At 39.1% G+C, this 11,640-nt stretch overlaps 1 protein-coding gene across 3 annotated transcripts in view; it reads left to right on the top strand.

Moving 5' to 3' along the window:
- The window catches only part of LOC311039299 (uncharacterized protein), a 120,791-nt gene that overhangs the window by 4,930 nt on the left and 104,221 nt on the right, over nucleotides 1-11,640 (top strand). The window contains exons 4-6 of one of the 3 annotated variants that reach the window (XM_084049074.1): nucleotides 1,236-1,361; nucleotides 2,774-3,002; nucleotides 4,308-4,564. In XM_084049074.1, coding sequence (XP_083905200.1) covers nucleotides 1,236-1,361; nucleotides 2,774-2,991 — 344 coding nt within the window. In that variant the 3' untranslated portion in view covers nucleotides 2,992-3,002; nucleotides 4,308-4,564. Of the gene's footprint in view, nucleotides 1-1,235; nucleotides 1,362-2,773; nucleotides 4,565-11,640 lie in introns of those variants that run through there. The other 2 variants (XM_084049073.1, XM_084049072.1) reach the window with 2 other exon arrangements.

The raw sequence follows: 11,640 nt of genomic DNA, 5'->3' as shown, positions 1-11,640 counted from the left end.
CTAAATGATTTATAGGAACCAAATGGACCCTTATGGGTCTGTAACTCTGAGAGTGTACAAATGGAACCAAACAGGTCTGTAACTCTGAGAGTCAAATGGAACCAAATGGACCCGTTATTAGGGTCCAATTTAAATTAAAATTAAATTATATTATTAAATCAAAATAGATAGATTAAAAAGGAAAATGAAAACAATGAAATACAATTAAAAAAAATCTATAAATAAGTGAAAGAAATTATCGAGAAAAACACGGCCCCCTCGCATATTAGGAGGGCAGGGTGAGTCACCAAAAACCAAGGACGGGTGTTTTTGATGAATCTAACATGGAGTTTGAAGTTAAAATGGGTTTGTATAGGAAGGGGGCGTGAATATCAAATATCTAAATACTGAATCAAGCAACTTAAAAACTGTCGGGGGGGGGGGGTCACTAAAGCCTTAGTAGACGGTAAAAGACCCAACGTTTTTTTGAAAGTGAAATATCCCTTTAAAATGGGTTTTAGCTCGGCTATGGTTCTAGGCCAGGGGTCTTCATCAGGGGGTCCGGTCCTCAGAGCTACTATAGGGGGCCCGCCAAATCTTTGTGTGATAGGATTTATTTATTTTACATTAACCACTTGAACCCTAGAATTCCTTTTCTGAGGGGAACATTAGCCGAAAATAGCAGATCTAAGCTCTCAACGACTCCCGCTGCTTGGCGTTGAGAGCTTGTAGATCGGCTATTTTTGGCAAAGAGGCGTAGAGGGAAAAAATAGCAGACTAAGTAAAAAAAAAACTTTAATCTGAAACAATGTTATACAATATAGAGTAGGGGGTCCCTGCTTCATCTCTCTCTCAGCTAGGGGGTCCTTGCCTCCTCCGGGCGGGGGCCGGGCGGGGGGCCAGGTGGGGAGCGCAGTCAGGGCACAGAAGTCAAGGCACAGACGGCTGTGTTGTTAACGGATTGATTTTAAACCTATAATTTAGTGGATTCATGGCTATACATATAACTCTAGATAATCTAAATTGACTATGATCCAAATCAAAGAATCCTTCAATAATCTCAATCTAAAATAAATGATTTTGATCTTAAAATGTAATGTTTTTTTCCAATCAAACTGTCATGTAATTAATTAATTTTAATCAAAAGTATTGATAAAATAATGATCATGTTTAATATTAAGATATAAGACAAGTTTAAACGTTGCAATAACATTAAATGTTATAATATTATGTTTTGATGCGTTGCTTCATGTCAGTTCCTAGTGCTTCTCAGCAGTCAACCAATGGGCTGAAGTGTTTCACCTGTGATGTCATGTCTGCAACCGCCTGTAACGTGTCTTTAGACTGTGTGGGCCTGCAAGACCGCTGTGTCAATGGCACTGGTGAGTCTGTCTGTCTGTCTGTCTGTCTGTCTGTCTGCCTGCCTGCCTGCCTCTATCTATCTATCTATCTATCTATCTATCTATCTATCTATCTATCTATCTATCTATCTATCTATCTATCTATCTATCTATCTATCTATCTATCTGTGTTAATGGCACGACTAGTCTATAATATCTGTAGCCCCGTTACGAACCTCTCACTCCGCTCTACAGCTCTGAGATGAGGTTCACTGTGAGCTCTACCGGGATCGGTGGAACGGCCTCAAAGGGTCCGTGGTTTACCCTTTTCTCCACATCGTATCCAAACCGTAGAGATGTTTGAGGCATGGTCAGGAACCCTCACTTTTTTGCTCTGGACAGGAAACAACCGTTTAAATGTAGTCAGCCTGTGGCCATGTTTCACATTGTAGTCGAACCGGGAGCAGTATACTGGCACCGGACGTAGGTTTTTTTTTTCCCCCGGGTTGAATGTGAAACATGGCCACAGGCTGATTAAAGACCGAGAAGTTAGGGTTCCGGACCATACCTTAAACATCTGTACAGTTTGGAAACTACCATTAGTTTTTGGATTCGATGTGGAGAAAAGGGCAAACCACGGACCCACCGATTGCGGTAGAGCTCGCGCTGGAACCTCATCTCGGAGCTGTAGAGCGGAGTGAGAGGTTCGTAATGGAGCTAGAGGAACACTATATCTACACATTGCATATACTGTCGGGCAGACGACTCTTATCTCCGTATTTTAACTTTTTTCATAAATGTATGCGGTACTTCGCCATCCTATGTCACGCAAAAGTAGCCAAAATAGCAGATCTACAAGCTCAAACCGCGCCGCAGTGCGACGCGTGTTGAGCTTGTAGATCTGCTATTTTGGCTACTTTTGCATTTGAATCCAGATTTTTTTTTTGTTGATAAGTAACATTTTTATTTCATTTCAAATGCATTTAGTTATACTTATGTTAACTTTATATATATATAATATTGTAACTTAGATGTATCATCTGTGTCATTTTAACATTTCTTTGGCTATTCAAAAATAGCAGATCTACAAGCTCATAGCGCTATGAGCTTGTAGATCTGCTATTTTTTTAATAGCGAAAGTATAAAGTAATGGATTACACAGATGCGTTCCAGGTTTTAATGGGTTAAAAGCAACTCAAAACCCACCTTCTCAGGTAGTTGCATTCCCTACCTAATCATAATCCCCCTTTCTTTTTGTCTTTTTACCTTTACTTCTAGTTTTTAACCTTTTAACTATTTTTTCCTAATAAAGTTGTTTTTATTTGTGCTGCTATTTTGTGAAGCGACTTTGAGTATCTAGAAAAACGCTTCATACATCGTATATATTATTATTAAAAAACAGTGCCAATGTCAACCAATGTATTTATTTTGTATTTATTTTTTCATCTCTATAGCGTCGACCAATCCGACCCGGAAGGCGTTTGGCTGCGTTTCGTCCAACTTCTGTGGTTCGTCGGCCCTGCTGTCCGTCTTCCCTCCTCTGGCCAGCCTGGCCACGTTCACTGAAGGCCCGACCTGCTGTGAGGGGAACTGCTGCAACTCAGCCAGCGCCCTGAGGCTGAGCGCTTTGCCTCTACTGCTCTGGATACTCACTGCTACACTCAGCTCATAGTTACACATACTGTCAGTGGTGTAAAGTAACTAATTACATTTAATGAAGCACTGCACTTAAGTACAATTTTGAGGTGCTTTTACTTCACTGGAGTAGTTTCCAATTTTCAATACTTTTACTTCTACTCCACTACATCTCAGAGGCAACTATTGTACTTTTACTCCACCACAATTATTTGAAAACTTTAGTTACTAGTGACTTTGCAGACATTGATTATTACATTATAAAACATACGTCTACCACTTTAGTTATACCTAGGCTATTTGAAAATAGCCAATCTACAAGCTCACAACCTGTCGCATCGCGACGCGTTGTGAGCTTGTAGATCTGCTATTTTCAAACATTTTAGTACTTTTACTTTTGGTACTTTAAGTACATTTGGACACCAATACTTTTATACTTTTACTCAAGTACATTTTGAATTCCGGACTATTGCTTGTAACGGAGTACTTCTACATTGCAGTATTGATACTTTTACATAAGTAAAACATTTGAGTACTTTCCCCACCACTGGTTTACTGTTATACACTCAGGGGTAGGGGACATTACTTACTGTAAACTGATTGTATGGCGTTCTGTATAGTAGTGTGTATATCTGTCTGTCTCTTATATGTCATCATGATTTGTGTGCATGGGGATCTCATTTTAAACAAGCTCAGTGCTTTAATGAGCCTTCCAGTTTAGTAGACCTTGTATAGAGAGAGAGAGAGAGAGAGAGAGAGAGAGAGAGAGAGAGAGAGAGAGAGAGAGAGAGAGAGAGAGAGGTCTTTTCTTTAACCAGGAACACATCTGTGTGTCATTTTTAGATTGATTTGGCTATTCAAAAATAGTAGATCATAGCAGTAGTAGATACAAGCTCATAGCAAGTGCCGCGCTATGAGCTTGTAGATCTGCTATTTATTTTTTTTAATCGTGAAAATGTGTGCAAGTCTTTGAATATATATATATTTTTTTTTAAAGCAAACATTTGTTACTCAAATCTTTGCTTCTGGGGGGGTCCCTGGAACAAAACATTTTGAGATGGGGGTCCCTGGAACAAAACATGTTGAGCTGGGGGTCCGCGGCCAAATACATATTTAAAAATGTTTTCTAAATCCTAACAGTGTGTTGCTATATCAGTGGTGCACCAACTTTTCCATGTCAAGGACCCACAAAATTTTGGCCGCGGACCCCCATCTCAAAATATGTTGTTCCAGCTTTTGAACCATTTATTAGCTCCACGGTCACTGAACTAAATATTGGACCTGATCGTCACAAAACACACAGTATTTAGGTTTTCATACTAAAATGCCTTTTTTTTTTTTTACACAAATCAGGAGAAAATCTACTTTGTTATCGACCTTTCTCTGTCCCATCAACACACTCTCGCGAGATCTGGGAAGATAACTGAAGAGTCCATCTGCAGTCTGACGGACGAGGCACAGAGGGCGCTGTCCCTTATTTTAACTATATACTCTGTCCCCATAAGATCCTCTAAAAACTGATTAATGAGATTCTATATGTGAATGTAGTACATGAAATCACTATGGACACATTAAAAATGTAATGAAATGTGTGTTCCAATGCTCAATAATATCGTTTTCCATTATTAACTGTCTTAGTTGATGGGGTATGCTTTGGGAATCATGACATTTTGCTAAACATTCATGCTAAACACACTATAGTCTATAGCAGGGGTGATGCAACTTTGATGTAGAGGAACTCTATATTTCCACACTCACTGTCAGGGCAGGCACCTCTCATATCTGTATTTTAACTTTTTTGTAAATTAATGCCATACTTCGCCATTCTATGTCACACAAAAGTATCAAAAATAACAGATCTACAAGCTCAAAATGCGTCGCAGCGCGACGCATTTTGAGCTTGTAGATCTGCTATTTTTTTTATTGGAATCCTGATAATTTTCTTTGCTGTTTTTGAATTGGAATCCTGAAAAGTAACATATTTTATTTAATTTCAAATGCATTTAGTTATACTTATGTTAACTTTATGAACTTAGATACAAATACATTGGCCCTAAAAAAGACAATAGAATGTTAATACTAGTCATTAAGCTACCAATATAGACTGAAGTAATTAAAGCGGGTCATAGTTTGCATGTTAGGAATCATAACAGCTGAAATAAATAATATATCACTATTCTGATATTAACCTGCGGGCCACATTAAGTGAAGCCAGTTGCCCATGTATGGTCTATAGTGGTAAAATACATATCTTATAAATAAAAGGCACTGTTACAATGTTGAGCAGAAACAGGATTATATCTAGAATAAGACTGAATAATACGTGTGTGTGTGTGTTTGTGGGGGGAATTTTATGGGTTTCTTTAAAGTATCTTTGCCAATAACAGTTTACTTTCAAACACGTGTAAAGCATTTATTTTCTTTAATGAAGAAAATACACAAATACACATCCTCATGATGTTGTCAGCCAGGGAGAGGGGAGGGGGAGGGTGGTGGGATGGTCGGGGGAGAAGACAACCACGCCTACTTAGTAGACCATTTGTAAGATGTGTGTACTATGTCGCCTCTGGTGGCTCCACTTGGCATGGTGGATCTTCCTTAATTAACAATTTGGTAATAAGAAACAGGAAATGAAATCTTTATATACAGAAATGTGTGGATGAATTGTCTATCAGCCCCACCTGGTGATCAGGGGCGGTACCAAGAATGATACATGATTTATTTTACAAACATTTATACATGATTTCATAACAAACAATATTTTACCATTTCAAAAGAAATCTAAACATATAAATTAATTATTCATCTATATTTTTATATTTTAAAAAATATATATTTTAAAGACAAGATTCAAAACAGAACCTCCTAGGCCTAGACCTTACTTTGCAGGGTTCAAATTCAGCAAAAGTAGCAGATCTACAAGCTCGAAACCAGCTTGTAGATCTGCTACTTTTGATACTTTTGTGTGATGCTGTAGTGTGATCAAGTAGGGGTATCAATTTACGAGAAAAAAAACAAACAAGTTAGAATATGGAGATAAGAGGCACTGGGTGGGGGGAGGCATGCGTTAATCCGACAGACCTTTTCTCCGACTATGTGGCATCCGCGTGCGGTTAGGGTTAGGGTGCGGGTTTGGTTCGGGTTTAGTATTGGAAACGTCGGAGCGCTGCGCTGTCGGAGGAAAAGTACCTCAAATTTTTACTTAAGTACAGTGATTGAGTAAATGTACTTAGTTACTTTACACCACTGTCTGCTTGTGATGCAATACTTGTCATTAATGTGCTTTGATGTCATCAAGGAAAAACTATAATCTGTCAAATATCTTCGTCTGGCAGAGATACATGTAAGTATTACCATATATAGACCTACTGATAGCCTTCTTTGTCTGTCAGGAATGCTGTTTTACACCAGGGGTGTAACCCCCCCCCCCCCCCCAGGGAGTGACCCCCCTAGGGGTGTAACTCCTCCCCCCCCCCCCCCCCCACACACACACGCACACACATACACACACACACACACACACACACACACACACGATACTCTGGAGGGTTGTTTCAGAACCTGATCATCTTGTAACGTGAGAGGTCTCCTTAAAGGGATATTTCACTTTCAAAAAAACTTTTGGTCATTTTATGGTCTACTCAGGCTTTAGTGAGCCCTCCAGACTGTTTTTAAGTTGCTTTATTCAGTATTTAGATATTTGATATTCATTTTACCAGCCACGCCCCCTTCCTATACAAACCCATTATAACTTAAAACTACATTTTTAACCTGTTTAACCATCAAAAATACCCGTCCTTGGTTCTGGTGACTCATCCTGCCCTCCTAATGTGTGAGGGGGCCGTGTTTTTTTTATTACTTTTTTCATTGATTTTTAATATTTTTTTTGGGAAAATGAAAAAATTAAATACAAAAAATATATATTAAAAATAAATGAAAAAAGTAATAAAAAAAACACGGCCCCCTCACGCATTAGGAGGGCAGGGTGAGTCACCAGAACCAAGGACGGGTGTTTTTGATGGTTAAACAGGTTAAAAATGTAGTTTTAAGTTATAATGGGTTTGTATAGGAAGGGGGCGTGGCTGGTAAAATGAATATCAAATATCTAAATACTGAATAAAGCAACTTAAAAACGGCCTGGAGGGCTCACTAAAGCCTGAGTAGACCATAAAATGACCAAAAGTTTTTTTGAAAGTGAAATATCCCTTTAACCCTGTGGCATGCAAATTATACGGTGGACTTAACGACACTGCCCCCCCCCCCCCCCCCCCCCCCCACACACACACACACACACACACACACTACACTGTATACTAATAGTATACACTGTATACTATATATAGTGTAGTGTAATGGTTACAGTAGCTTCACTTTCATGAGTCACAATGTCCATAGACAGGTGGAGTTACACTTTGTTTGCATGTGGTGTTGCTAGTGTAAGGACTGGTCAGTGAAGACCATGATGAATTAGCATATGCATGACGTCACTTTGACAAGCCGAGTTATGCTTGTAGTTCATGTGGTTACTTATTTTTCTCTCTCTTCTGCACTAATAAGCCTCTCTTTTCTTTTGTTTCATTGTTTCCTAATAATAATAATACTACTAATAATAGTGTGTGTGTGTGTGTGTGTGTGTGTGTGTGTGTGTGTGTGTGTGTGGGTGTGTGTGTGTGTGTGTGTGCGGGTGCGTGCGTGTGCGCGCGTGTGCGTGTGCGCGTGCGCGTGTGCGTGCGTGTGTGTGTGTGTGTGTGTGTGTGTGTGTGTGTGTGTGTGTGTGTGTGTGTGTGTGTGTGTGTGCGCGTGTGTGTGTGTGTGTGTGTATGTGTGTGTGTGTGTGTGTGTGTGTGTGTGTGTGTGTGTGTGTGTGTGTGTGTGTGTGTGTGTGTGTGTGTGTGTGTGTGTGTGTGAGAGGCGGGGGGAGGGGACTGGCTAATCGGTAGGCTGTTTTGTCATGGGACAGTCTATGAACCGACCAATCGGCGAGCCTGTTGTCTTGGCTTTAACGCACACACACACACACACACACACACACATTCACACAGCGATTGGAGGAGGAAATCGAACCGGGAACCTCACGGTTGACCATCCGTGGGCTGCTCTACCGGCCACTCAACCCCGAGAGGTGAGAGACTTGTGTTCAGAGCTTTGTGTTTGTCATCTTTATATGTTTGGGCTTTGTTTGTGTCTTGAGGGCGCGCTCCCACCGCACTTTTATTTTCCCTCTGGGCAGTGGAGAGTAACTAAGTACATTTACTTATGTACTGTACTTAAGTACAATTTTGAGGTACTTTTACTTCACTGGAGTATTTCAGTGAAGGTACGATACGTACGATACGTAAAGACGTACGACGAGGGTTGTATTCTACAGCTACCTCTGGGGCGGAATCTGCCAATGCTTTGTCAATGCAAATGCGTGGATTCATGGTCTCTTCCAAGAATCCACGCATTTACATTGACAAAGCATTGGCAGATTCCGCCCCAGAGGTAAAATAAAAGTGCGGTGGGAGCGCGCCCTAAAGGGATAGTTCACCCCAAAAATACCTTTTCTTTATGGATTAGTCAGGAGACACAAAGGAGACTTGTTGTGTCTCCTATACTGGAACCACTGCTGGTCATCAAATTATTGTCTTAGGAATGAGACACAAACTAAAACATGTCCATGAATTCAAGTCTCCATGGGGTGACGAATAGATAGAGATAAAGTCATTTTGGGTGAACTATCCCTTTAAGGCTTGGTGTCTTTGTATCTAGTCTGTGAAAAGTGTTAACTTGCAACAATTTAAACTGTCTCTCATGTGCGTAAGCTTGACAACAATCAGTGGTGTAAAGTAACTAAGTACATTTACTTAAGTAGGCTACTGTACTTAGGTAAACATTTTAAGTACTTTTACTTTTCTGGAGTATTTCCAAATTTCAATACTTTTACTCCTACTCCACTACATCTCAGAGGCAAATATTGTACTTTTTACTCCACTACAATTATTTGAAAATGTTAGTTACTAGTTACTTTGTAGATTTTGATTATTATTGCAAAACATATGTTTACCACTTCACCCCTATTTAAACTTTGGCTATCTGAAAATAGCAGATCTAAGCTCACAATGCATCACAATGCGACACGTTGTGAGCTTGTAGATCTGCTATTTTCATACATTTTTATACATTTTAGACATGATAACTTGTGAAATGGTGAAATGGGACATTCTGCATAACGAGTACTTTTACTTTTGGTACTTTAAGTATATGTTTATGCCAATACTGTTTAACTTTTACTCAATTAAATTTTGATCGCCGGACTTTTACTTGTAACGTAGTATTTCTGTATTGCAGTATTGATACTTTTACTTATGTAAAACATTTGAGTACTTTTTCCACCACTGACAACAATGCCTACTCCATTCTCTACACTACGTGACTATCAGTGGTGGATAAAGTACTCAAATGTTTTACTTATGTATCAATACTGCAATATAGAAGTACTCTGTTACAAGTAAAAGTCTGGAATTCAAAATATACTTGAGTAAAATACAAAAGATATTGGTATCAAAATGTACCATTCTTAAGTTGCTTGATTCATTATATTTAGATATTTGATATTCATTTTATCAGACACACCCCCTTCCTATACAAACCCATTATAACTTAAAACTCCATTTTAAACATGTTAGATTCATCAAAAACACCCGTCCTTGGTTCTGGTGACTCACCCTGCCCTCCTAATACGCGAGGGGGGCGTGTTTTTTCGATTACTTTTTTAATTTTAAAAAAACATTTTTTTTTTATCGTATTTAATTTTTTTAACTTTCAAAAAAGATATTTAAAATATGTGAAAAACGTAATCCAAAAAACACGCCCCCCCCTCGCGTATTAGGAGGGCACGGTGAGTCACCAGAACCAAGGACGGGTGTTTTTGATTTGAATATAACATGTTAAAAATGAATTTGAAGTTATAATGGGTTTGTACAGGAAGGGGGCGTGTCTGATAAAATGAATGTCAAATATCTAAATAATGAATCAAGCAACTTATAAACTGTCTGGGGGTTCAAGCCTGAGTAGAAGATCAAATGACCCAAAGTTTTTTTGAAAGTGAAATATCCCTTTAAAGGAGCTACACCATGAATTTAAAAAATAATAATAATATTTGATATCATATTGTTTATGTCCCTCAAACGTTTTTCAAAAGGTTTGAGCCTAAATCAAGCCTCAGATATACTCATTCCAACTAACTTCTCTCTGGCTTATAAAGCACTTTCACCTGCAATACCACATTGTCCTGTTTGGCACGGGGCGCTATTGAGCCAGTTTGTATGCATGTTATGTCCTGGTTCTGTGTGGAAAAAGTAAAAAAAATAAAAATGATTTTTTTTAGATTTTTTTTTTTGGTTAGAACTGAAAAACGGGAGGAATTGTTCCCAGACGTGACGTAGGGTGGGGGAACAAATCTGACGGACTGTTTTCAGACCAATTTACATAAAAAACACAGATAGCCTATGAAAGCCTGCATGCTCGAAGTCGGGTATTTGTTGGAACAGAAGAGAGGTGGGGGAGACCAAAAACACACAAAAATGAAGAAAAAGTTAAAATTCATGGTGTAGACCCTTTAAAGTACCAAAAGTAAAAGTACTAAAATATTTGAAAATAGCAGATCTACAAGCTCACAACTTGTCGCGATGCGACGCGTTGTGAGCTTGTAGATCTGTTCAAATGTATAACATATAGGGCTAAAGTGGTTAAAGGAGGAGTTCACCCAAAAAATGTCTTATTTTCTATCAATTGCACACCCTATAAGCCTGAAATCCATGGATTATTTTTTGTTTTTGTGGCATTCCTAAGCTAATAATTTGATTCCCGTCTCCTACCGGCTAATGTATCCGGTTGGAGACACAAAGTAGATTCTTTGTGTCTCCTACCGGAAATACACACGGTCATCAAATTATTGTCTTAGGAATGCCACAAAAACAAAAATAAATCCATGCAATCAAGGCTTTATGGGGTGTGTAATTGATAGAAAATCAGTAATTTTTGGGGTGAACTCCTCCTTTAGGGCGCGCTCCCACCGCACTTTTATTTTACCTCTGGGGCAGAATCTGCCAATGCTTTGTCAATGCAAATGTGTGGATTCATGGTCTTGCAGATTTTTTCCAAGAATCCATGCATTTACATTGACAAAGCATTGGCAGATTCTGCCCCAGAGGTAAAATAAAAGAGCGCGCCCTTAATGTATGTTTTATAGTGTATATTTACCTCTGAGATGTAGTGGAGTAGAAGTAAAAGTATTGACAATTGGATATACTCCAGTGAAGTAAAAGTACCTCAACATTTTACTTAGCCTAAGTACAGTACTTGAGTAGATGTACTTCGTTACTTCACACCACTGGTGACTATTTACCTTGTTTATTATTTTGCTATTGGCTCTTGGATGTATTTATTGTGTTGATAGTCTGTTGTTGTAGCTTGTAGTATAGCCTGGTTCCAGCCCATAGACCCCGCCCACTCTCTGAGTGAGTTCCTCTTGGTCTGGCATTATAATGTCAGCCTATGGCTTTTCGCGATCGAAGAGATACCTGACAAATCAGAGTCGGAGGTGGGAGTGGGCTAACGACAAGCCAATCAGTGAATATCTGCTAAAACAAGCTGTACGATGACGTCAGATGTAGGCGGAATCGTGAATCTCTTGTGATTGGTT

Source organism: Gymnoscopelus microlampas, assembly GCF_963454915.1.
Source record: "Gymnoscopelus microlampas genome assembly, chromosome: 22".
NCBI classification, from domain to species: domain Eukaryota; kingdom Metazoa; phylum Chordata; class Actinopteri; order Myctophiformes; family Myctophidae; genus Gymnoscopelus; species Gymnoscopelus microlampas.
Note: the sequence above shows the minus strand (reverse complement) of the source record. Positions and strands in the feature narration are given on the sequence as shown.